General features: G+C 42.9%; 1 protein-coding gene across 3 annotated transcripts in view; it reads left to right on the top strand.

Moving 5' to 3' along the window:
• Positions 1-24,801, top strand: part of RNF8 (ring finger protein 8) — a 34,978-nt gene extending 10,177 nt beyond the window's left edge. The window contains exons 3-8 of one of the 3 annotated variants that reach the window (XM_010977641.3): positions 5,793-6,533; positions 8,753-8,815; positions 11,000-11,089; positions 12,922-13,029; positions 15,352-15,556; positions 24,309-24,801. In XM_010977641.3, coding sequence (XP_010975943.3) covers positions 5,793-6,533; positions 8,753-8,815; positions 11,000-11,089; positions 12,922-13,029; positions 15,352-15,556; positions 24,309-24,325 — 1,224 coding nt within the window. In that variant the 3' untranslated portion in view covers positions 24,326-24,801. Of the gene's footprint in view, positions 1-5,792; positions 6,534-8,752; positions 8,816-10,999; positions 11,090-12,921; positions 13,376-15,351; positions 15,557-24,308 lie in introns of those variants that run through there. The other 2 variants (XR_010376892.1, XM_010977642.3) reach the window with 2 other exon arrangements.
• The last annotated feature ends 1,681 nt before the right edge of the window (positions 24,802-26,482 follow it).

Below are 26,482 nucleotides of genomic sequence, written 5' to 3' on the forward strand. Positions count from 1 at the left end.
CTGAATCCGAGTCCTAGGGAGAGAAGCTGACTTGCCTAAGGCCTTCTACGTAACTGAGTGAGTACAGGGCTCAAACTGAAATAAATCTCTCTACTATGCCCTATTGTCAAATACCAGTAAAGGACACAAGCAACTTGCTATAATGGCTGCATGATTTTTTAAAAATTAAGCATATTTAAGATTTGGCTGCAAGGCTTTAAAACTCCTGCAATGGCTTTTATCACAATACCTTAGGAAAAGGTGGTGGTTTCTTCAGAGCTGGGGTTATACTATTACAGAGATGAGTTCTTTGCTGCTTCTTTCCTTGATTATGTGCGGTATGGATGTGCTGTCTTTATCGGATAGCAGATTTTGAGAGGTTGGGAAAGCCTCAAGCTGATTGATTTTAGTGTTCCTTGACTGTCAGCCTCGGGCACAGAGGCAGCCTGTGCCAACAGCAGATCATGACTGTGCTCCTGGGTCCCTCTCCAATGTTTGCTTCATACCTTTTCTTCTAGGGCTGTTGTTACCATGAGACTCCTTTCGCAGGTCTCAGATAAAATAAAGGAAAGGTAGTCTCCTGATTCTTTCAAGTCTTTTCTGTGTAATTGGTTTAAGCTTCTTAGCTTTGATTCAGTGTGTGAAGTAACTGATTTTTGAGAGAAGCTATGACTGGTTTTGATGGAGCAACTGTACTTACAGGTAGAACCCCGCTCCCCACCCCACCTTTTTTTTCTTGACAGATACTCCTTTTCTTTCTGTCTCCTTTCTGGTGTGATGCCTTTTTTTTTTTTTTTTTTAATTTTGGGGGGGAGGTAAGTAGGTTTATTTATTTACTTATTCTTAGAGGAGGTACTGGGGATTGAACCCAGGACCTCATACATGCTAAGCTATGCGCTCTACCATTTGAGCTGTACCCCCCCCCCCCCCCCCGCATGATGCCTTAATAGCTCTCTTCTGTTGATGAAGGATTTAAATTTCAGGTACAGGACATTATTGTTATGGTCATTTGCCAAGTCTTTTCAAGACGTAGATACTTCTAATAATTCAACACTCAAAACTGTATTCTCGCTTCATAAAATGACCTCTCTTATATGATGGAACAGCCAGAAAGTGAAAGCTTAAACAGATACAAAAATTACAACAAATTGTATTTTGATTTAAAATTGGGTTAAAAAGAAAAGCCAACCTTAGACACATGGATTATGAAGATGATTGTTATTATATAGATTTCAGTTGGTTTAGAAGTTCTTCAGGTGGTTCATCCTATGTATTGATATCCAGCTTGTTCAGAAAATCACTTGTTCCAAAGGCACAGTCTGAAATGGCATGGTGCATTTGCTCTTCTACATCCTAGAGGCTCAGGTATATCATTTGAGCCTTTCGCATTCTCCCCCTTCTATCATATTGCTATTCACCTGCTAGCTAGTGATTCCTTCCTTCATCCTGCTGTACACTCTGAAATTTGAAGTCTCTGGTGAGTTACACCCTCTGCGAACAAATCTTGCTGCTTGGGACAGTTCAGCTGGCCATCCAGCAGCTAGAGCAGTGGTTCTCAGCCCTGTTTCCACTTTTGCCCATACCTGGGGTACTTTTAAAAGCTACCACATTAAAATTAAGAATGTCCATTCATCAAAAGACATCACTAAGAGAGTGAAAGACAAGCTTAGAGTGGAAGATATTTGCTGGAAATAATCAGTGAAGAGCTTAAACTCAGCTTTATATAGAACTCTAAATTAATAAGAAAAAAAAGATAACCCAGTTTTAAAAATGGGCAAGAGCCAAGCACTTCACAAAAGATTCTTTCCAAATGTTCAATATCCACGAAATGTTGTGCAGCTTCATTAATGATCCAGGAAATGCAAATTGAAAGCATGATAGAATACCCCTACACACCTGTGGTCACAGTGACTAAAATTAAATACTAATGATGCCAAGTATCAGCAAGGATATGGAGCAAGTAGTCTTTTGGTTAACGTGTAAATTGGTACAATTGTTTTGAAAAATTTGGCATCATTAAAGTGTATGTTTATCATGATAATATTTTCACTTCTAAATGGCTGTCAGCAGTAGAATGGATAAATAAACTGTGGAATAGTCTTACAATGAAACACTATACTGTATACTGTAATGAATATGAATGAACTACTGTATGCACCATGGATAAATATCACAAACATAATATTGGGTGACAGAAGACAGTACAAAAGAATACATATTATATGATGTCATTTACATAATGTTGAAAACCAGACAAAACTAATGTGTGATGTTAAGCCAGGCTAGCTGTCCCCTTCTGGTGGGGGAAGGCTTAGTGGAAAGGGGGCACAGTGGGTGTTCTGGGATACTGATAATGTTAGTTTTTTTTCTGTCTTTTTTTTTTTTTTAACTTTGTGATAGTTAAATTGAAATGTTCACTTTGTGATACTCATCTAATTGTGCAGTTATGATTTGTGCACTTTTTTTTTTGTATGTTTTAATAAAGAATTTAAAATATTGACTGATACACATAATAGAATTGCTGAAATAAAACACTGCCAGGTACTGGTGAGCATGCAGAGTACCTGGAACTCTTAAACATTGCAGGTGAGAAAACAAAATGGTTCTGCCACTTTGAAAAACAGTTTGGCAGTTTCTTACAAAGTTAAACATAACACTTACCCAGCGATCCTATTTCTAGGTATTTACCTCAAATTAATGGAAATTTATGTTCTCACAGAAGCTTGTTCATGAATGTTTATAGTGGCTTTATTTATAATCACCAAAAACTGGAACAAACAACTAGGGAATCGGAGAAGAAGCCAGTAATCATACCTTGGGATACTACTCAGCAATAAAAATACCGAACTACTGTTACTGCAACCAAGTGGACACATCTCAAAGCCATCATACTAAGTGAAAGAAGCCAGACTCAGAAGGGTACATAACTGTGTATGATTCCATTTATACAACGTTCTGAAAAAGGCAGACTTGTATAGGGCTGAGAACAGATGAGTAGCTGCCTGGGAATGGGGGAAGGGCTGAGTGCAGAGGGGCCCTGTGTCTTGTTACAGTTACACACGTGTTTGTGTGTAAACCAGACTTTAAAAATCCCGATGCCTAGTTCCCATCTCAGACCAATTAATTTGGTCTAAGAGTGAGACTCAGGCACTAATATTTGTTTTTAAACATTTCCAGATGACTTCCCTCTACAGTTAGGGCTGAGAACCACTGAGCTACATAAATCTTCTGGAAAACTACCAGAAAACATTGCCTTTTGGCTTTGCATTTCTACTCTGCTAAAGAGCCAGTTAAAAACACTGGACTGAGATTGAGCATCAAGTGAAGTAATTAGTGTTTAAGGGGGTGTGAGTTATCCCAACTTTTTACTGAGACGTCAAACAGGCTTTTCTTTGGTTATCACTTTGCTGCTGTCGGCATTGTTCAAACTGGTGATTATGAAAACCAACATCAAGAAAGTGCTGAACAGTTTGACTTATTTAGACCATTGTATTTGAGACCATATCCTGGGCAGTACTTGATTGTTCTTACATAGCCATGGTATTTTCATCTTTTCTACCCGACTCAGGCTTGTGGTCCACATTTTACCACTAGGTGTCACCAAGGAATGATTAACAGGTAAACACAAAGGGATCCCAGGGATAAAATGTGTTTGCTGAGTTTATTTTTCAGACCTAAGGACTCTGAAGGAGGCAGGTTAATACAGAGGATCTAGTGGGGGGCTGCCATATATCTTAAAAATTTGTCCCAGGGTTTTAGGAATTCCTTGTTCTCTCTAGTCTTGGGCTGCTTCTGTAACCTTTCTTTACTTAACCTCATCTTTGCCTTTGAGATTTTCTGAATGTCTGTACCTTTGCGTTAGGTGGTCTCCTGTGTCATATTACTTTCCCTAAGACCTTTTTCCTGTGTACAATCCAAAACTGACTATTCTGCTGTAAAGTTGTCCTCAAATAGATTCTTCTGACCTTTGTCCGCCTCATCTGTTATTTCCCCATGTGTTGTTTTAGACGTCCGCAGAACTGATCACTCCTTATAATTTCTCAGGGTGAACATGAATGGAAGGGTTGGCAGAAGGTTGATAGATAAGCCAAGTTAGGCCCAAGGCAGTGAATTAAAGACAATCTTTCTGTGTGTATCTGTGCTGGTCTTTTTCTGCCTCTCCTCGCCCGAGCCAAATATTATAGAACCAGAAACAAGGGCCTAACACCAGACTAGAGCTAAGATCCATTCTCTACTGCCCTTCATCCCCTATACCTTGTGGCCAAGCCTCTGTCCCTTATATTTGGGTTGAGCAGGTATTTTTTCTAAGTAGCTGTTGTTACCAGCATAAATATAAGCCTTAGTTCCAGTTCAGATGTGAGCTTCATCTCTGGCCTGTCCCCCAAAGTTAAGTCCTTGATATGGGTTAAAGCGCCCACTTGTCTCTTCAAACTTTAAATCCTGCCTTTGTTTCAAGTCTATTTTAGGACGTGTCAAACCCATTTAGCATCTCTTAGCTTACCCAGCTCTACATGATATCCCTTTGCATTTATAGGCTGTGCTATGTAATCCCACATTTGCTTAAATATGCCCTTGTGTTTTCCTTTCGACAGTCAGCTGCTAAAAATTGTTTTCATATCTTCTGCTTTTGCACTCGGTATATTTACCTTGCAAGATGCTGAGCACAGAATTGAAGTGATTGTTGATAAATCAGTTGAGCCAGAACATAATAATAGTAGTGAACACTTACATAATGCTTACCATGTGCCAGGTACTTTTCTAAGTACGTTACATATGTTATCTCATTAAATCTACACAAACACCATAAGGGAGAGACTATTATTACCCTCCATTTTATAGATGTGGTAACTGGGGCATAGAGGGGTTAAGAAACTTGCTCAAATCACACAGCTATTAAGTAATGGAGCCAGATTACAAACCCAGGCAGTCTGACTCCAGGGTTCATGCTCTTAACCCCCACATTGTGATTTCATTTAAACCACAAAAGTAAATATTGAGCACTGACTATATGTGAGTCACCGTGCTAAGTGTTTTACATGTATTATCCCATTCATTCCTCACAGAAGCAGCATGAGGTGGGAACTGTGTTATCCCTATTTTACAGACAAAACTGAGGTACTGGGAGGTTAAGTAAAATTACTGAAGGCCACGTAACTAATAAGCCCAAGATGGTGCATTCAGGCTGTAAACCCAAGTCTGCCTGAGTCCGGAGCTCCAGCTCTTAACCACTATGCTCTGTTGCCCGTGGACCTCTGGTGCTATTAATTGGATCAGTTCCCACCCGCAGTTTGACTCCAGTACAAGGTATTGGTACTTTTTAGGTTTATGTGTAATGAGATGTGTTTCCTCATTCACCAGTTGTTCAGGGGCCACATCCAGAGACAGTGCCTGCATGACTTTCTTGGCCAAGCCTGCATTTGGAACCTCATTGTTAGATGCTACTTCTGTCACTGATAGCAGTTTTTCCAGTCTTGGGCCATTGCCCCCAGTTTAGGTCAATAGGAACTATCGGATTTCAGCTGCTTTTAATGCTACTGCATTTATTTGAGTAATTCATCCACCAGGAATAAGGTGATTCCTGCCTGTTATACAGGCAGTTCTCTGGAGGCATGAACGAAATACAGGTTAAAAAGCCAGAGTGCTGTTTGAAGAATGCTATTTCTAAGGATGGTGGTTTATATATCTTTCTTTCCTATTTGTTCTCAAGGGTTTTTCTTCTGAAAGGACAGAAGGTTTTGCAGCAGCAGGAGAGAAATTCTATTAAGAGGAAGAAAATCATGAAGTTTGTTTTGTCTTTCTTTCCCTTTTCCCAGAGTCTGAATGGTGTTTGGCTGAACAGAGAACGTCTAGAGCCTTTAAAGGTCTATTCTATCCGTAAGGGAGACCACATCCAGCTTGGGGTGCCTCTGGAAAATAAGGAGAATGCAGAGTATGAATATGAAGTTACCGAAGAAGACTGGGAGAGGATTTATCCTTGTCTTTCCCCAAAGAATGACCAGATGATGGAAAAAAATAAGGGCTTGAGAACTAAAAGGAAATTTAGTTTGGATGAATTAGAGGGTTCTGGATCTGAAGGCCCCTCGAATTTGAAATCCAAAATGAGTAAAGTGTCTTGTGAACCTGGTCAACCAGTAAAGTCACATGGGAAAGGTGAAGTGGTTAGTCAGCCTCCTGAATTCTTGGATCCTAAGTTGACTTCTCTTGAGCTAAGGGGGAAAACCATGGGGGCTCGTGTTTACCCAGACCCCACAAAAGTTGTAGAGCTTCATCATAAGAAGCAAAAAGCCTCAACCCCTTCAGCATCTCAGAGTAGCTTAGAGCTGTTTAGGGCAACCATGTCCAGGATTCTAAAGTTGAAAACACAGATGCAAGAGAAACAGGTAGCTGTTCTGAATGTGAAAAAGCAAACCCGAAAAGGGAACTCAAAGAACATTGTGAAAATGGAGCAGGAACTGCAGGATTTACAGACTCAGCTGTGTGCAGAGCAGGCCCAACAGCAGGCCAGAGTGGAGCAGCTGGAGAAGACTTTCCAGGAAGAGCAGCAGCATCTCCAGGTACCACACAGGAGGGAACGACAAGAGTGCCCCTTGGGGTGGGCAGGCCCTTTGTGAGCTTCTGTCCTGATCTCTCTGTTTCTGGGTCAGGGACCAAATGCCAAGTGCCAGGGACAGGAGATGTAGTGGAAACAGAAAACTTTGAGGTTCAGCGTGGTGATCAGATCAAGAGCCAGAGTTGGGGTGCCAAGATGGGAAAAGATGATTGGCAGAGCCAGCTAGGATGTAAAAGGATATAAAGCTGAGGATCCTCAGAACTGAGGTGAATTGAGAGAGAGGTTGGATGGAGGCCAAGATGCCCATAGTACACCCCAGTTAAACAAGTAGTCTTCATGAATAATCTTTCTCTGTTCTGTAGTCAAAGCCAAATCCCTGTACTCAGGGCAGGTACAGACCAGCTAGTTACTCCGCCCTTGGTTTACCTGGCAACTTGTTAGCTCTGTAGCTACTGAGGAAGTGGGAGGCTAGAAAGGCAGAAAATGTTAGTTTCTCTCCTGAGTAGCCAGCATGGGAGGGAAGCCAGCATGGGAGGGAACAGGTACACCATGACTCAATTGCTGGGTTGAGTGGTAAGCCACCTTGCACAGGGCCTTTAGTAGGTAAAATAATGACTGCCATAGCTGTGTCCAGATGAGAGCAAATGTGTCCACATTGCCAAGTCATTTGCTTAGATGACAAGCTCTTGCACAAAGCTTCTAGGCTAGGGCTGATCCTGGTCTCTGCTCAAAATATCAGTTCTCATCTGGCAAGAACCACACGTTTTACTCCCACCTACTTCCTCAGGTAATACTGAATGTCAAGAATTCCCCATTATTGACTTAGAACTAAGAAGGGCCAATCAGGATTGAAGTGAATAAGCTTTTATGTTTTGTTTACTTTGCTCAGGGCAAGAAACAACTAGTCATGTTGGCTTATTTCTGAATAGTTTATAGACTTCATTCTAATCTCTGCTATCCACTTGAACTGGTAGTCTTAGCAAAGGCCATGGATTAAGTAGGTCTTTTTAAGGGTACACACTGCTTGCTTACGTGTACCTAAAATTTTGCTGTGCTATCCAGCCAGGACTAGCTCCTGAAATTAATAGAGGGAGGTTTATCTCTACATGTTTAATGTATGACACTTTGATCAGAGCAGAACTTTCTTTAAAGGCTAATATGTTCAGGAACAAGAGTTACTGTTCGTTATTTTTTGTGGCTGCTCTGGGCATGCTTCAAGATATAGCTGTAAAACCTTTTGCCATACCAAAATGGTAAGGAAAGGCAAAAAGGACTAGTTTAGGTTCTTTCTCCAATGAAAGGGTCATACATAAATTGCTCATAGTGAAGTATATCTAGTCCTTTGTTTATTAGCTGCATTTCCCTTTGCCACCAAATCCTAGGGGTTTATCCTACCCCGCCTACTTGCTCAGAAGTTCATTTAACCCTTGCTGCTTCACACACATTTTTTTGAACACCCACATACTTGGGTTTGGTTGGTTATAAAGATGCTTAATGGTTTTTGCCATTATGGAATGTATCTTGTTGAGGAGACAAGATGTATTATACACACAAAATAATCAGAACAGTTTTCAAGTCAATATATTTAGAGAACAATTTCCAGTTGGCATGTTAAATGCGTAGATAATTCTTAAAGAGGGAAGGAAGGGCCCAGAGGTTCTTGTGGAAGGTGCTGGGGTAGGGGAATGATGATGTGGAAGGCATCCACATTGAAGGGGGCTGATGCAGGAAATATAGCATAAGCTCAGGCAAGGCAGGAGGAGGAGTGGTTTGGGGGCTAGAAGTGGTAAAGAGACTTAGAGTGAGAGACAGAGTGGCCAGAATCGATGGAAGCAGCACAGTGGAGCTTGGAGTGCCAGCCTAGGGGATTGTATTTCAGGTGAGATAGTTGATGACTCAGAAGCTCTCAGTTTACATCCTTTTGGGAGTCACAGCATTAGCCAGTGAAGGAGACTTGAAGTATTAATCCAGAGTTTCTCCAGAACAACCGGAGTGGTGACTTGAAGGTGACAGCCCTGAAGTGTGCAGTATTTGAGCAGGTTAACTCTGCTTAAATCCTTTACTGCCAACAGCTTGAAGTAAAACGAGAGATTTTCCATCTGTTCCCTGCCTCCTGTTGTTTCCAGATGCTCACGCTAGCTGGTCGCTCTGCTTGTTACTGGATTTTGTTCCTTTTTTTCCCTCCCTGCAGGGAAACCTTCCATTTTGTTTTTGGCTTTGCAGGGTTTGGAGAAAGAGCAAGGAGAAGAGGACCTGAAGCAACAGCTGGCCCAGGCTCTGCAGGAGGTATTTCTTGCCATTGTCCTGAGGTTAGAGGTGGGGAGGCAGCCAGCTTGGCATGGCCACTGGCTGCCTTTGCTGCTTAGCACACACCTCTGTGGCATCTCCAGTCTGTAGACAGCAGGTGGCAGCTGCTCACACCATCAGGTCAGAGGTTTGGAGCTTCACAGACATGCCAGACCTCAGCATGGAAACTTACATCTTCATCTGAGCCAGGTTGCTCTAGGAAAGATGGAATGGAGCCTTCAGCAGTTAGGAGGCTCTCTGGGAAAGTGGCTGCATTTCCAAAAAGGTGAGGGCAGCAGAGGAGAATTGTGAGCTATGACTTGGTCACCAGGGCCAAGGGCCTCTACTACGTCACCATTGCTGAGCTGAAGCCATCCTAAAACCCTTCAAGAATGTTCCAATTAAGCATTTTAGGTTAGGTTAACAGTCAACAAAACGTATCAATTTACTGAATGGGCAAAGCTCACAGGAATAAAATTCTCCAAAAAGATTGCCTCTAATTTATTTTAATTTAACCTAACTACCTCTCTCTGATTATTTTTTATAAGTTCTTTTGCATCTTTGAAACCTGCCTTGTCTTCTGTCTTTTATGTGTAATGACAAGTAGTTTGTTATAAGTTAGGAGGTTAGTGGAATGGTTTATATCTCCTTGAGAAAAATGAGCAATCACATTAGAATTTGTTCAAGAGAATTTATCCTTAGGTTCTTTTATTGCATACCTGCCTCCCAACATTCTTACAGTGCTAACAGTCATATTATTGTGTGCTTGGGAGGGTACCTGCCTTGATTTCCTTAAGGGTTGCACAAACAGCCTTGGAAAGAATTAGGCGAAAATCTAATCATTTTGAAATTTCATTTTCTAAGCTCGTTTATTTTCTAGTTTGTTTTCCATTTAGAGAATTATTAAATTAATATTCAGACATTGTTTTGAAATTAACTGAAAAAAAGTAAGGTTCTTCTACTTGGAAATCCCTGAGGGGTCTTGAGTTCCATGCACTCACAACTCCTCACCCTCTCCTGGGGCAGACAGGAGAACACACTGTCTTTTAGCATGAGGTACTTGGCCAATGTCCATTCATTAGCCTAAAATGGGATACTTTCAGGTCATGGTTCTATAATAGCATGCCTGGGGGGCGTACCATGCTCAAATGAAACATGGTTGTTTTTTGTTCCACCCTGTTGGTCCCTCTGAATATGTTCTTTTTTGTTTACCAGGCCTATAATTATAATTTGCATTTACATGAAGCTTTAAAAACTTTTCTGGTGCTTTCACATATTTTTTTTTCTTTTTTTCTTAATAACACTGATGTAGTAGGGGCACCTGCTTTCTGATTTTATAGATGAGAAAATTAAGGCACACTCATGTAATTAGTGGTCAGGATGAATTCTCAGGCCTTCTGACATAACTGCTTTTTTCAGGAGACTACACATTTTAAAATTTATTTCTTGAGTAATGTCTTTTCAGAAATACTACCTTCTTTAAAAAAGGATTTGAAATGAGATTTAAAGTATAAGCTATACTTAAGTATGAGGGAGCTCAGAAACTATGTTTCATAGAAATGGAACCTCTTGACATTCGGTGTAGGCAATTAGTCACAATGAATAAGCTGTTAGCTCTTGGGTGCCAGAAGCCCCAGGCACGGTCCAGGTTGCCTTATGAACATGTAGTGTGTAATTTATAGAATGAATAAGTTAAAGGTCTTTTTTATGTCAATGAAAATCATTATCTAGTTTTCCTGAATCCCACTTCTCCCTGATTATTTCTTACAAGCTGCTCCCAGTGCTGGGTAGCCTCAGAGTCACCAGTTCTTTTGCACGGGTTCCCAGAATCACTTGGGTAGCTTTGTTAAAAAATGCACCTCCCTGGGCCCCAAGCCAAACCTACAGGATCAAACTCTCTGGAAGGCAGTGTAAATTCTTCAGCTGATTTGGATGGCCACAGAGTTTGAGTTATTCCCAGAGGGATTAATGATTTGATGGCCTCCCTCCCTCTGTCCCTGTCCCTGAAAAAAAAGCAGCATGCACATGGGATGTCCTAAAGGAACAAAAGCATTATTTTGAAATTGCCAGTCCATTGAGCTCTTGGACCAAACCTGCCATTGGAGGGAGGGACAGGTGTGTGTGTGGCTGAAAGGAACGATGAGTACAGCTCACCTTGAGTATGTATCTGCTGTGTTTCTGCAGCATCGGGCTCTAATGCAAGAGCTAGATCGCAGCAGGAAGGACTTCGAAGCAATCATCCAGGCCAAGAACAAAGAATTGGAGCAGACTAAGGTACTGGAAGGAAGATGAAGGTTTAGAATTTGGTTAGTACGTGCAACTCAGCATTTTCAACAGTGCAAGGGTTGCTCTGGTGAATGAAGGCGGAAATTATAGCCGTTCCCTGCCTCAGGGGAAATAATCTATAAAATTATTTAGGCCTGTAGAAGGTTCTACCTATAAGGCAACATCTTTTTCCTTCCCTCATTCGGAAGTGAAGTGCTGGGAATAAGACACATCCTGCAGCCTAGTCCACTGTCTATGGTAGATGTTTCTTCTGAGTGTCTCACTGACATAGGCTAAGGAGTGGTGTAGTCGAAATAAAAAATAGTTCATCTTGATGCTTTTATGTAATCATTTCCCACATCAAATCAGTGGAACTCTTAAATTAGGGGGTTATAAACTGAGATGCCCACTGGGGTCAGACCAATAATAGAAGTGAGTAAAGTGGCCTGGGTGTGAGAACACAGTAGGGAGCTGCGAGGCAGAGAAGCATTAGTGGGGGGCACCACCACCACCTTCACTGCCACCCCCAGGGGCAGCTCTTCCCTGCTGCAGCCAGTCTTTGCCATCCAGAAATGCAAGCCCAGTGTTGTCAGATCTGAGTTTTCCACAAAAGATGGAAATCCAAATGTTGATGTGAAATATTCCAATTTTCAAGTGTTGGCAACAGTTCATTCAGTTTTTTGATACCACTAGTGCCTAACTAAAGTCTGCAGGCAGGATCCAGTCCACAGACCACCAGTCTGCAACCTCTGACCTGAAGTTAATGCCTGCGTCTGACTGCATCTCTCAGCCCACCTCTCCTCATGTACAGACCTGGAGCTGATGGAGTACAGAAATGGGGAGACTCTCTTTTCAATTGGTTTGCTATCCTTATCCTCTGTTAAAATCACATACTACCTTTCCCCCAACCTCTGAAAAACCACCAAATCTATTTTAAACCCAGCAATTCAAAAGTTTTCAGGGAACTTGACTCTAGTTAGAAATGGATCCAGACCATCTTAACTGCCCTAAGCAGTCTGACAGTCTTTGCTTTGATTAGAAGAGAAAATAAAAGATGAAAAATGAATCAGCCACTCAAATATACCCTAAATGGCTTTCCTCTCCCCTTCAGGGGCTCCTCATCCTTTCTGTTTGGGGATGAGGTGCTAAATTAATAAATGTCTCCAAGAGAGCACATCTATATCCTCCCTAAAAAGTGTGTCCACAAGTGGTCTTTCCTCTTGGGGAAAGCACAGGGTGATTGCACTGCAGGAGTGGGAAGTGACAAGCATCACAGAGTGGGGCCTGAAGGTACTTCAAGAGGCTATCTCTCTAGTCTCCTGCCTCCAGGGAGCCTAGGTATTATCCTTATTTTATAGAAGAGGCAGCTGCAGAGAACATAAGGAACCTTATAATTCGAGCTTCCTGCCTCTATGGACCATTCCTCATGTCTTAACCAGTGAGTTCTTAGTTGGTTAGGATGATTTTATATCACCTCTGAACTGCAGTTTTCTGTAGGATACTTAATGTATCATTCTGGTTGTGGGTGGTTAGTGGGGTTGATATGCTACTTTAGTTTTTCTCATTTGGTTAATTTTGGGAAGGAGACAGAAACTGCAATGCAAATACGTACTGAAAAAGTGGAGAAAGGAAAGAAAGGAAGGTAGTGCCCCATAGTAGAAAGCAGTTCTGAGGAAAAGTAACCCTTGGGGAAAGAGTTTTATTCTCGTGTTGCGGTGTCAGGATGAATTTTTAATTTTGGCTCCTTCTGAATCCTATTCCAGGTGATTAACCCTGCTCGCTGTCCTGTTTTGCATGCTTGCTGGTTCTCCCGAATGACGGAGGATTGTGTGTCTTTTCAGGAGGAGAAGGAGAAGGTGCAAGCACAGAAGGAGGAAGTTCTTAGCCACATGAATGACGTGCTAGAGAACGAGCTCCAGTGTATTATTTGCTCAGAGTACTTCATTGAGGTAGTTGCAAGCAGTGGCTCACGTCTTCTTACCCTCCCAGCCCTGAACCGAGCCTCGGCTGCACAGGCTGCTTCTGCTCCGGGAAACATTCCGCAGAGCCTCTTCTTCCAAGAAGTTACTGTAGCTATTTGACTTCCAAGAGACCTCTGGAGATGGCCGTGTCTCCTTTGTTTTTGCAATATTCTTTACCTTCACTGGCCTTTTTCTTACTTCATTTGTTTTTGAGTGTTTATTTGGTAAAAGCAACATTTTTGGCTGTAATAAAGCCTTTATCTCTTTGTTGTTGAAGAGAAAAAACACTTTGGTTTCAAAGAACCACCAGAGGGCCACCCCCACTTTCCCACAGGTCAGAATGTCTTGTTTCATGCTTTTCTGACAAGTACGTGCTGTGGGATTTTGTGCCCAGTGTTGAGCACCCACAGGTTTTTTTACCTCCCAGGAGACACTTGATTCTGGCAGAATCCAGAATTAGATGGCATTAGATTTTTGAAGTATCAGAATAAAGCTGCTCAATAAAGCAACTCTTTCTTACCTCTGAATGGGCACGTGCTGTGAGTGGGCATGCAGTGCAGCCTTTAAACGGGGGGCAAATGCCATTGATTTGCAGTCACTGGGAATTCAGCTGCCAAGTAAGTGGAACATATTTCAGGTGCTCTGAGCCACCTTATGATAAATGAAACACCTCTCTTAGGTTACCATTTGTTATCCTGTCTTGCCTTTGCACACACTCTCTTTTATTTTTCATAAATTCTACCATTTGTGACCAGTTCATCTTACACCACAAGTGTTAAACTCAAGTTGTTAAATGTCAGTGCTTTTCAGACTTCTTTAAAAAAGGAAACACATACACATACTGCTTCCTTTTTTCTGGTGCTTTTTAGGGAGATTGGGCCTGTTAGCTTCCTGAAAAGTCCTAGACAGACCTGTTTCTTTTGCTGTAGACGCACTATGACTTCAGTTCATAATTTCCCCCATAGTTTCCAGTCATTTGATTCCCTCCTTTGGAGAAGCTCAGTTAGTGCTGTCTTGACAGGGCTTATGGACCCGACCAGAGGAAGACAAGGAAAGGGGATTAGAACTGGTGATGAGTTAGGCAACCTAAAGCATCTGCATGACATTCAAGAGACAACTTGACCTGTGTTTGGCTTACAGCATGTGCCTGACCTTTTCTACTGGTAGCCTCTTAAAATCAGTGTAGGGAAGAGGTTTCATTTTAATCAGACAGGTTTTTAGTCCTGTTTATGAGAATTCATTTCATCCTTTACTGAGAATGTCTCCTAGATGGCTTTCTGGCGTTAGCTTGGCATTTGGAAAATACATAATATCTATTATTTTCCACTGTTATCCTAAAAGCAGGAATGAAGATTTTTTGAGCTGCAGAAAAAGTTGTATCTTAGGAGGGGTGCATACACAAGAGTAATGAAGAGAATGGTTTATATTCTGGGGAGTGAAAAGTACCCTGGCAGAAAGTGGACCATTGTGGTTACTCAGAGGAGCCCCTCAAATAAAGGCTTCCTTCTGCTTTCTCTCTTTTCATAGGCTTGTTTACTTAAGGCACTGTCAGTCGAACCCATTACATTCCCCCCCGCTTTTTAGTTCTTTTTTTCTCCAGCCTAAGTTCTCTTTTACATACACTTTTTTTTTAGCTTTTCAATAGAGAGGATGCCTCCTTCCATTCTGTATACTGAGTATTCATATGTGCTCCCATTTGTATATTAAAATTTGAGGGGTTTTTTTAATTGAGTTATAGTCATTTTACAATGTTGTGTCAAATTCCAGTGTAGGGCACAATTTTTCAGTTATACATGAATATACATATATTCATTGTCACATTTTTTTTTTCGCTGTGAGCTACCACAAGATCTTGTATATATTTCCCTGTGCTATACAATATAATCTTGTTTATCTAAAATTTGAGGTTCTAATTCACCATTAGGGCATAAATTTGTTTTCGTAAGAGAAATAATGAATTATTTATACCAAACATTCACACGCTTGCTAGTCCTACTTGTGTCCAGTGACAGTTGTATGCAAGGTACCTAACCCATGTTGGCAGTGTGGTCTGAGTTGGTGAAACAGAATAGACGAGTCAGCCTTTGAGTCTTTGAATTTAACTTTGAGAGAGAAAATGAATCATCTAACATGAAGCTTAAAATTTCCCATTCCAAAGATGATTCTAATACCCCTTGTAAGCCTTCTAGGTGAGGTTATGGTTAAATTTCCACTTGGCCTTGGGAATTAACTCTTGTCCTAGCTCTGAGATCACAACCACTCTGGGGAAGCAAGAGAGTTCTGATGTGTGTGTTCACGTTCTTACCGTAGGCTGTCACCTTGAACTGTGCCCATAGCTTCTGCTCCTACTGTATCAATGAATGGATGAAGCGGAAGGTAGAATGCCCCATTTGTCGGAAGGACATCAAGTCTAAAACCCACTCCCTGGTTCTGGACAATTGCATTAATAAAATGGTAGATAATCTGAGCTCAGAAGTTAAAGAACGACGAATTGTCCTCATCAGGGAACGAAAAGGTGAGTGGGTATGAACAAGAGGTGAGTCCCCTCAATAAAGAACTTAGAAACCTAGGTAGATTTTTTTGGATGGGGAAGAGTCAGGTATATGATTCTTGAGCTAAGGAAGAGGTAGAAGAAATAGGGAAAGGTAAAGGGGCTTAAAGAAAATGAATGTACGAGAAAGAGTTGAGATAGAATTAACACAGTTATTTTGAGCATCAGGGAAGTGGGAAGCGTACGTGTTTGTGTCGATTATGGGGATAAAAAAAGATGTGATTAGAAAACACTGTCAGACAGTTTGCTGTACTGCTCAGTAGATGGTGCCGTTGTTCAAGACAGTTTAGTTGTCTAGGTGTTGCAAAAACCTTGGGTTGTGTATACAATAAATTATAAATAGGATGTGTACAAGTCAAAGATTCACAACTTGGAGAATGCCAAGAAATGTGAAGAAAACATATTTATTGGTGCCATCTGTAAGAGACACAGCATAATTACACAAATTAGGTATAAAATATTAAACCAAAAAGAGATCAATTTAATTCTACTATGTTGACTTTGGGCATCCTAATATATTTACAAACAAGTCTCCCAGTCAGTTTGGATAAAGAGATTGGGGAAGGGTGTATGTTTTGCTGAAGAACCACACTTGCGTAGTGAATATCTGCTCGTTTAACTGAATGATTTCATCACACTTAGGCCTGCTGTGTTGAGGGTTGCAGAGCCACTCTGCTTGAGACTTGAATGTTCTTATGGCAAAGGATGTGTCCTGGGGCAAAGCATAAGGAAGCTACTGGATAGGAAAGGTTGGTTATGGGGCAGTGATGAGAGTGCATAGAAGCAGGGTGGATCTGATTATCATGTTCAGTTCCCTTAAAAATCTAGTACAGCAGTACCTTCTGGGAATGCTCAGAGCCAGAGTGCTGTGATGTCAATTGGTTGGACATAAAGGCTCATCAGAGAAGAACTAAAAGCTTCCCACCACCTGGCCATTAGTGACCCATGTTCATGTATGTCTTTGGGTGTACCCTTCTCTAAGCCCAGGGAAGCCGAAGGCTTAATACAAAGCTACAGTGCTAAGAATAGGCTCTTCTGTCTATTGCTTGCTTTCTTCTAGCCCTTCAACAAATGTCAGCCCCTTTGAGTAGGGCCAGAAATCTGATGCCGATTTGCAAGCAGCTGTGGTGGAACTGGTAGTCATTTGGTCAGCTAGAGCTGGGCAGCCGGGTGTGGGTGCTGAGCAGGAAGTGGGCTTAAGCCTGTGATGCCCAGGGAGGACATTCTGGCCTGGGGTGGCATGGCCCCCCTGTGGTCCGTCAAAACCGAAGTGTTTTCAACTTTTTGACAACTCTGTGCCATTGGATTTTGTGCCCAGTGTTGAGCTCCCACAGGTTTTTCACCTCCCAGGAGCCACTCGATTCTGGCAGAATCCGTTGCTCTTCCTCTCTGCCTCCCATCACTCCATTAGGAACTGCAGAGGGGAGAACGTTCAGTTTGGCCTGGGCTGGTGGAGGTATGGGAGTAAGCTTCACAGAAAAGGTGCCATTTGAATTAAGTCCTAAATGTTCCCTAGCTAGGACTGTGCTTTCCAGGCAGAGGAATCAGTACAAGCAAAGCACAGAGGCATGAGAAGCCCTTTCCTGTCAGTGTCTCCCTGGTGGCCGAGACAAGGCAGGATGTCTACATGTTTCCAGAGGAGCATGAGGACAGCCGAAGCTTTAAGAAGTATCTGCTGAGGTGTTGTGAATGCTTCTGTTTTCTTCTCTTTGTTGTTATTCTTTTTGTTATTTTCTTAAAGTGTAATTGACTTACAGTGATTTGATATTTTCATACGTCATGAAATGATCACTAGGGTAAGTCTAGTTACCATCTGTCACCATGCAAAGTTATTACAATATTTTAGTATCTTCCTTTGCTTGTACATTATGTCCCTGTGACTTAATTTATTTTGTAAGTGGCAGTTTATACTTTTTAACCCCTTCCCCGATTTCGCCCATTCCCCCATCCTCTTCCCCTCTGGCAACCACCACCGGGTTGTTCTCTGTATTTATGAGTCTGTTTCTGTTTCGTTATGTTTGTTCATTTGTTTTGTTTTTAGATTCCACACTTAAGTGAAATCATATGGTACTGTCTTTCTCTGTCTGACTTATTTCACTTAACATATTACCCTCTAGGTCCATCCATGTTTTTGCAAATGGGATGATTTCATTCTTTCTTGTGGCTAAGTCATATTCCACCTCTTGAGTATATACCACATCTTAATTCATTCATCTGTTAGTGGGCACTTAGGTTGCTTCCATATCTTAGCTATTGTTAGTAATGCTTCAGTGAACATTGAGGGTGCATGTATCTTTTCAAGTTAATGTTTTAATTTTCTTTGGATAAATACCCAGAAGTAGAATAGTTGTGTTGTACTGTAGTTCTGTTTTTAGTTTTCTGAGGAAACTCCATACTGTTTTCCATAGTGGTTGTATCAGTTTACATTCCCACCAGCAGTGCACGAGGGTTCCCTTTTCTCCCCACACTCATGTACTTTCTTCACCCAGCCCACTGACTAGGTTTCTTCTCGCAAGTCCAGGCATGGTAGATGTCTTCATGCAGCATTGGAAAGGGAAAGAGGAGCCGTGTGTTCTAACTTCACTTCTAATTCCCTTTACACAGAGTTAATTCTGCAGAGTAAATAATATCAAACCCCTCTTTTCTCTGCAAAGGCTTAAGAGGGTGCCTCGCTGCCTTTTTGGTAACATTAGGAGCTGCCACAGTAAACCGAGCTGGCCTCCCTGTTGCATCCACTGGCTGAGAGCAGTTCTGGCACCCGGTTCAGTTTCTGCAGTTATCGCAGTGAGTGCAGCTTTGAGGTTTTCCCTAGAGGCAGACAGAAGGTTCTGAGGCTTGATTTAGGGAAATATGTGCCAGAGCCATCAGCAGCTTCACTGGGCTGCAGCATGGGATTTAGAGAAAATTCTCAGTTCAAATACCAACCTTCTTTGCCAGTTGAAAGCTGGTTTAATCCCCAGTGCATGGGAATTTTTAAAAGGACGAAACGTAGGATCTGGGAACTAGGATTGGCAAGCCTGTAATTGTCACAGTTCTGACACTGTGGCAGGGCCATTTTCCTCCTGGGCAGGGGTTGCTCTTATCACAAGTTCGGAGAGGGAGACCTGCCTGTCTGTGGCAGCATGGGGCTCTGATTCCACCCAAAGCAGCCCCACTCTAGGCCTCCCTGGCTGGTTGTTGTCTTCAAGGCCCATATCCCATGGGAGGAGTAAAGCCTCGTGATTGATTAGCCATTGATTCTTTGTAAAGTCTGTGAGGCCAGATTATCCAGAGGAGAGGATAGGAGGAGAGTGTTAGGATGCCAGAGCCTGTGTCAGAGGGAGGATGCCCTGGAGCTGGGGCAGATAACAAATGTTCAGTAAGTGCTTGTTGCATGAGTAATTGTGGCTCTCTGGGATATTGACGTGAGATTTTTCTGAGGAGAAGGCATTTTTTGACATCCGCTATAGAGGATCTCCCTCTGGAGCTGCTGAGGTGCTGGAGCAGAGTCTTCTGTTCAGTCAGCTGCTCCCCCTTCCCCGTTTGTTCGGTTCTCATTAAATGTTGGTTGACTGACAAGAGTGTTAACATTCTCACTTTAAGCTTTCCCTAGCAGTTTCTTTGGGTTGTGCTCAGAAAAGAAAAAAGAAAATTATCTGGAAATAAAATCTTGTTTGTCCTTGAGAACAGTGATTTTCAGTCCAGGGGCTTTTTCAGACTACACTCCCCAGCTCCTGTGATACTATAATTTTGAACCAAAGCTACTCATGGGCATGTGCCATGGCCTTCAGGTGTGCTGAGATGGGGAGAAAGGTTTATGAACCACAGCTTTCCTGAATCTGTAAGACAGGGGCCCCTTCAAGGGTTGGTGGTCTCTAGGAAGATTGGCCCAGGTAGGATCGTGTGGCTGATGGCTCTTGCCAGCCTCCTGGAGGCTAGGAGGAGGGTGATCCAGATACGGGATGGGAGAAACTCGCAGTTACTCTGAAGAGAGTGTCTGCCTGCCCACCTGGGAGGCTTTCCCTGGTACTACCCTTCATCCCTTGTTAGAAGACAGAGCCTTGTAATGGAGTATATGGAGAATGGCAGCAATAACAGTGCCTGGCAATTTGACCTCATCCAGAGAAAATACTTGTTAGCAAATACTTTTAATCCACCCAGTCCTGCCCCGAGAATCTAGAGGGTCATGTGCATGAAGTCAGCATGCCTGCCTGGCAGAGTACACTGTTTGTCTAAGAGACAGTGGCTCTCAGCAAGGTCAGCATGGGATGGGGTGTCCACATGCATGCACTCAAATGGTTTGTAATACTGGATTCTAATAATTCTGACTTAAAAATTCATCCTTTGCAAAACTGTCATGGGATCAGAAATTAGCAGACTTTTTAATAGAAGCTTTTTTCTCATTTCTCCATCACCACCCCTTTTTTTGCGCCTCCCTTTTTTCCTTCCCGTCTCTTCTCTTGTCTCTTATTGTCCTTCCTTGCTTTGTCCCTTGATGGGTGTCTGCCTCGTAACCCTTATTGTCAGAATGGCCAGTTGGAAATGACAAGGACAGCATGGGAACTGTTCATCCAGTCAGGGAAGGAACTGTGATCTTAGCAGGAGTCAGCTATGGAATTAATTGGAATATATGAAGTAGCCACCCAGGAAGTCCTAGAACCTCAAATTTCTTGTTGACTCCATAGTCCTTGGGAATTCCGAATGGTCCTTCCATTTGGAGGTCAAAAGCCCACTCCCGACGTTAGTGCTCTGTAGTGCAGTGTCTCCTCCCTTTCACCAAAAGCTACCACCTCACCCAGGGACCTGGAAAAGCTTTCACAGCTTAGAAGGATGACCTTCCTAGATGCGATAATTACCCCTCAGTGTACCCCAGGTGCATAGGCTGGGTATGAGGGAATCACGCAAGCCAGCGTGAGAGATCCAGGGCTGATCTTGACCGCCTGCCTGCTGAGTCAGGAACTCTGGTGAGCCCTCATCATGTTGTCATGAAAGGGAAGACCAGCACTTGCTGGCCTAGTCCTGGCCACCAGGCAGGGCAGCAGGGCCTGGAGAAGGAACACGAACACGCTGGAGCATCAGAAGAAGCAGGCGTGAGCAGCTCTGGCTATCCCTGAGGGCCCAGTGGGAGGTTATTCAGATTATTTGTTACTGTTTTCCACAGCAGAAGTTTCTCATGCCTCCCCTCTTTTTCTTCTTCTTCTTCTTCTTCTTTTTTAATAATAGGAGAGTTATTTTGGCTCTCTAAAAAGTGGATCCTCCCCATAACTTTATGATTTACTTTTCAGACATACTTCCAAGAACTTAGCATGGGAAGACCATATGTGTGAATACAGAGTAGTGTCATTAACCAGAGCAGCTTCCCCTTGAGAGTTTCTTGATTCTTTTTTGGGGGGGGGGTAGTTTCTGTTTTTATTTATTTGTTTATTTTAATGGAGGTACTGGGGATTGAACCCCGGACCTTGTGCATCATGTACTCTACCACTGAGCTATACCCTCCCCCGAGAGTTTCTTGATTCTTATACTTAACTCTAGATAAAAAATATTTTTAGAGCAAGCTCAAATAAGTTGGTATTCTAGATTTCCATGGACTGATCATGGAGAGTGACTGGGGTCACTGTTTATGCCTCCCTACTCCCAACACCACAGACTTCAGTACATCATCATTGTGGTATCTGCATCAGCTGGGTATATGTCCTGTCCAACTGCCATCTGCTGTGGTTCTTAGAAACTCTGATTAAGACCAGACATGCTCCTGTTCCTAGCTAGGGCTCTGCTTGAATGCCTGTCTGCTTTCCTACCCTGAAGAGTTTGGACCTCTTTCACCCTTGTCCCATGAAACCTGAACCAAAAGTAACCCCAGAGAAACACCTCTTCCTTGCTCCTTCTCTTCTCAGCCTTTCCTTCTTAGCATCTACCAAATGCCAGGTGCTGGGGATAAAAGTGAGCAAGGCACATGTAGCCCCTGCCTTCATGGAGCTTTTGGTCTGGATGCGAGACCTAAGCTGCTTACAGTAAAGGGCTACCATAAGAGAAATCAAGGGTACCTGGTAAAGGTCAAGGGCAGGCAGGGGAGTGAAGGGGATGTGGGTGTATGTGTAGGTAATAGGGGCCAGAAGTAGGAAAGCAAGGGGATTTTAGGGCTTAAACAATTGCCCTGTGTCTGGACTGTAGAGTGCTGGGACAGCGTTGAGCAGTGAGGCTGGAAAAGTAGGCAGGACTGGATTGTGAAGGTCTTCTAAACAGCATTGGAGATTTTTGCCTAGGAGCAGTGGGAAAACTATCAAAAAATTTTAAGTGGAGATGTGACTGTTCATGTTTATGTTCTTCTGGATAAGTGAATGTGGATGCAGTGAAGAGAATAAATGGGGATGGAAACAAGAATAGAGGCAGCAGCCCAACCAAGGATGATGGTGGCTGGACTAGAGAAGTAGCAGTAGTGATGGAGCACGTAGATGGATGGACTTGAGTGGTGGTTAAGGAGGCAGATCTGCAGGTTTGTGGGACTGGTTTACTGTGAGGAATAAGAGGGAGCTCGGAGTCCAGGATTACTCCCAGGCTTGGGTCAGGGCAGCTGGGTGGATGGTGCATTCACTGAAATAAGGAGCAGTTTGGCAGGGAGGTAAGTTTACTTTTAAACTGAAAATTAAGTTGAAGACACCTGAGGGCATCACTGGAGCTGTTCAGTGGGCTTTTCAGTGTGTGGGTCTGGAGCCCAGAAGACAGACCTGAGTTAAGATACTGGATTTGGGGATCATGAGCTGTGAAAGCGAATGAGCCACTTTGTACCCTCTCTGTGGGTGATGAGAGTCAAATATCAAGTCTCTATCCCTGAGAAACACCTACATGTAAGGGTAGATAGTGGAAGAATAGTATGCCGGGCAGACTGATGAGGAGTGGCCGAAGAGAGGTGGAAAAAGAAGGCAGTGTAGGACAGGCATCCAGAGACATTAGAGTGGTGTGCCTTGAGCCTTCCTGACCACAACCTTGTCTGAGGTAGCGCCCCCTTCACTGCCTTGTAGACACCTCCCTATTACTTTTCAAACCCTTACCAGATTGAAATTGTATTGTTAGTGTGTTCTTGTCCCTCGATGTGTAAAGTTGAGGGCAGGCATTCTCTATGTGGTATTCTTTCCCAGGGCCTGAAAGAGTGTTTGGTGGGTCTTCAGTAAATGCATGGTTGTGAATTGAGGAGTCAGTGTGAAATGCTGCTGAGAAGGTAAACAAGATAAGGATGAAAAATTGCCCTTGGGATGATGTAGCAGGTGGAGGACACTGATGGCTTTATCTAGTACACGTTTGGGGGACTGATGGGGTCAGAAGCCAGTTTGCAGTGAACTGGAGAATGAATTTGAGGTGAGGGAGTAGAGGAGAGTAAGAATAGACAAGTTCTTGAAGAAATTTGGCCACAACTAAGATGGCAGGCGGCAGCACCAAGCGAAGACTGTACTTGGAAGAGGAAGTGGGGTAAAAGGAAATTTTGATTTGTTTTCTAAGAACATGAGAGATTTGCACATGTTCAGTTGCTGACCCTGTAGAGGAGACACTGAAAGGCCAAGGCCAGGGCAAGATTCTTTGGAAGGCAGGGGAGGGGAGGGCATGCAGAGCACAGATGGAGGAATTAGTCTTTAAACGTAGGAGGTTACACCCTCTGTCTATAGAGAGAAGAGTTTAGTGTGAGAGGCGGGGCAAGGAAATTTGCTTGAGGGGAGTCAAGAGAACTTGTAGCTTCTGTACTTTCCTGTGAGCTATTAGGTGAGGCCATTATCGGAGAGGAAGGGAGCCTTGCGTGGTTCTCTCAGTTCCAAGGCTGAAGGTATGGCCAGCTCCAGGCCCACTCCCTCAGAGGATGCCCAAAAGTGGGAAAAAAGTGACTTTTATAATCCTCTCAATCTGCCTACCAGAGCATTCCAGACCTTAATCTCAAGGGCGGGAACAAATCTCCTTGGTGGCTTTATTGTGCCCTGTGTGGAAACCAAGATCCCTGCTTCCCTGCGATCAAGGAAGCAGAAGCGATTGGAAAACCCAGGCGAGTGAATAGATCTCCTACCCCTTCCCTCTCTGGACAGAGGAGGAATCACGCCTCTCTGCCTGTTGCTGTATGCCTAGTTCTTTCCTTCCTCTAGTAGATGTATTTATTGAAGGCCAGCTTTGTGCCTGGAAATATTCTAGGTACGAGGAATAGAAAGAGAAGTGCAGATCTGATCAGTTAGATGTGGTTTGTGCTGTGGAGAAAAATAAAGCAAGAAAGGGATGGGGCTTGATGGGGAGAGGGTTGGCAGTTTTGATAGGGTAGTGAGGGTAATCACTGAGAAGGGGATATAAAGTAAAGCTCAGAAGTGCTCTACTTATGCTTTAAGGTAGCCGTGTTGCCATCTGGGGAGAGGGTGTCCCAGGCAGAGGGAATAGGAATGGGGAGCGTGCTAGGGACTTTGGAGGAACAGCAAGGAGGCCAGTGTGGCTGGGTGGAGTGAGTGATGGGGAGGGGGTAGGAAGGGAGGTCAGGAGGTTGGGTAGCGAGGCAGATCATCTAGGGCCTTATAAGCCTCTGGAAGGACTTCGACTTTGACTCTTACTCTGGGAGAAATGAGGACTAGGCTTGGAGCAGAGTCGTAAGATCTGACATCTATTTTCTTGGTTCATCTTGGCTGCTGTGTGGAAAAGAAACTGAGGGTGGCAGCAGGGAGGCCAGGGAAGGAAATGTAGGCTCTTCCTTTATCTCACTTTTTTTTCTCCAAAGCAAAGAGACTGTCCTGAAGACCATGCTCCAGGGGCACATGAAAGACTGCCAGGCGATGGGAGCTTGGGATGGTGTGGAAGATTCTCTCTGGACAGGTCTTCGGCCGCTCTGAGACAGAGTGCGGGATAGAGCCACGTGGGACAGAGACTGAGTTAAGAAGTTCTCCGTCACGAGCCTCCGTGCTGGCCAGCCCTGCTGCCACCATTGTCTGAGCACCCCCGGTACTCACCACACCGACTGCTTCAGGGAACTTAGGAGACTCTGCTTCACTACATGTTGAATGGGTTATATATTTCTGTTCTGCTTTTTAAATTTGTTGTTGTTGTTGTTGTTGTTTTGGTACCTCAGAAGCACCTCTGTTAACATTTGTTTTGGGCAGGTTGGGTATCCCTGGTTGCCCTCAGAGGCGAAGGCAGCCTCTACTTGAGAGGATGGCATACCTCTTCTTTGTGAAAATAAGGTGTCATTTCCTGGAAATAAAATGTAAAACCTATCGGTTGCTCAGCTGGGCTTTGGTGCATTTATCTTCCTTCCCTTCCAGCTTCCAGACAGTCTCACAAGTAAACACTGGCAGCTCATAAATTGCAACCAAGAAAATGACTGTGTCAGATGATAGACTCAAGTGAATGTCAGCCTAAGAAGCCACGCCCAAGATCACCATAGCTGAGGGGCTCTGGTAAGCCCTTGATTGGCGTGTCTGCTTTTCATTCCATGGATGGGTCACTGCTCCCTGGTTTCAGGATGAGGTGAGTTCCCTTCTTTCAGCTGGGGTTTGGAGGTTTTTTCCAACTCTGTTTTACCCAATGTCAGGAAACACGACAATGATACACTTTTTTTTTTTTTAATCAAAATTTGTTTCTTTCTTTTTTTTTTTTTTTTTTAAACTGCCTTCCCTTTTATTTTGTTTTGTTTGCAGGGGGTAGGTGTTTAGGTTTATTTATTTGATTTTTCAGTGGAGGTACTGGGGATTGAACCCAGGACCTCATGCATGCTAAGCATGCGCACTACTACTTGAGCTATACCCTCCCCACTACTACCTTCCCTTTTTAAACAAAGAAAGGTAGTTTGATGTTTGGGAAATGGAAGTTTAGGAAAACCTGTGGTATCCTTGGTTACCAGTAATGAGAATGAGGGAAAACACAGGAAGTTTAAGAGCAGTCATTTGAAACAAGGAACTCTCTGTCTCTAGTAGGATTGTGAACCTGGCCGTGCATTATGTTGTTCAGTGATTGCTTCCAGATGGAAAGTTATTTTCCTCTCAGTTTTTACTGCCCATCTAGAGCACCGTTCTTTGTAGTTGTTTATTTGTATCTCGTGTGTTTCATAGGGGTGGTAGGTTTTTCCTTTGTTGAGTTCTGTGAATATTGGGATTCTGGAGTCCCTTGTCTTCATCTTGATCTTTCTCAACAGGATTGCTGGTTGAAATACTGGTACAGTCAAGGAAGAAGTAAGTTAAACATAGAAAACAATACTTTAAAAAATATCCATTGAAACAAAATTAAAAAATTCTGGAGAAATAGAGGAAAGAAGGAAAAGATAATTACCATTTTGATGTAATAATCTTATATTTCCCCTATACATGTGTTTATATAGTTGCATGGGCATATATTCATTTTTAGAAGAGTTCAGATATGCATTTTTTGAATAGGTCATATGGTCACATGGTTTTTTTTTAATTATTTTATTATTTTTTATTTGTTTATTTTGGGGGGGAGGTAATTAGGTTTACTTATTTATTTTACTTTCTTTTTCAAGAGGAGGTACTGGGGATTGAACCCAGGACCTTGTGTATGCTAAGCATGCACTCTACCACTTGAGCTATACCCTCCCCCTGGGTCACATGTTTTTAAATCAGAAGGTACAAAAGGACCTAAAGTGAAAAGCCTGTCATTCTGTCCCCTAGTGACCACTTCTCTGCACAGAGATGATGAGTGTTGCTGGTTCCTGTATGTTCTTCCAGATATCTTCTCTGTCTGTCCAAGCAAAACACACATGTAATCCTTTCCTGTCTTTTCCACAAATAACAAACTGTACACTATTTTGTACCATGATTTTTTTTTTCAGTTTTATCTTGGTGATAGTTCCGTGTCGGAACATAGGAATTTCCTTTTTGTTACAGCTGCCTGTTGTTCCATTATGTACTTGCACCATAATGTGGTTTTTTTAGTCTGTTT

The sequence above is a fragment of the Camelus dromedarius genome, chromosome 19, assembly GCF_036321535.1.
Source record: "Camelus dromedarius isolate mCamDro1 chromosome 19, mCamDro1.pat, whole genome shotgun sequence".
NCBI lineage: Eukaryota > Metazoa > Chordata > Mammalia > Artiodactyla > Camelidae > Camelus > Camelus dromedarius.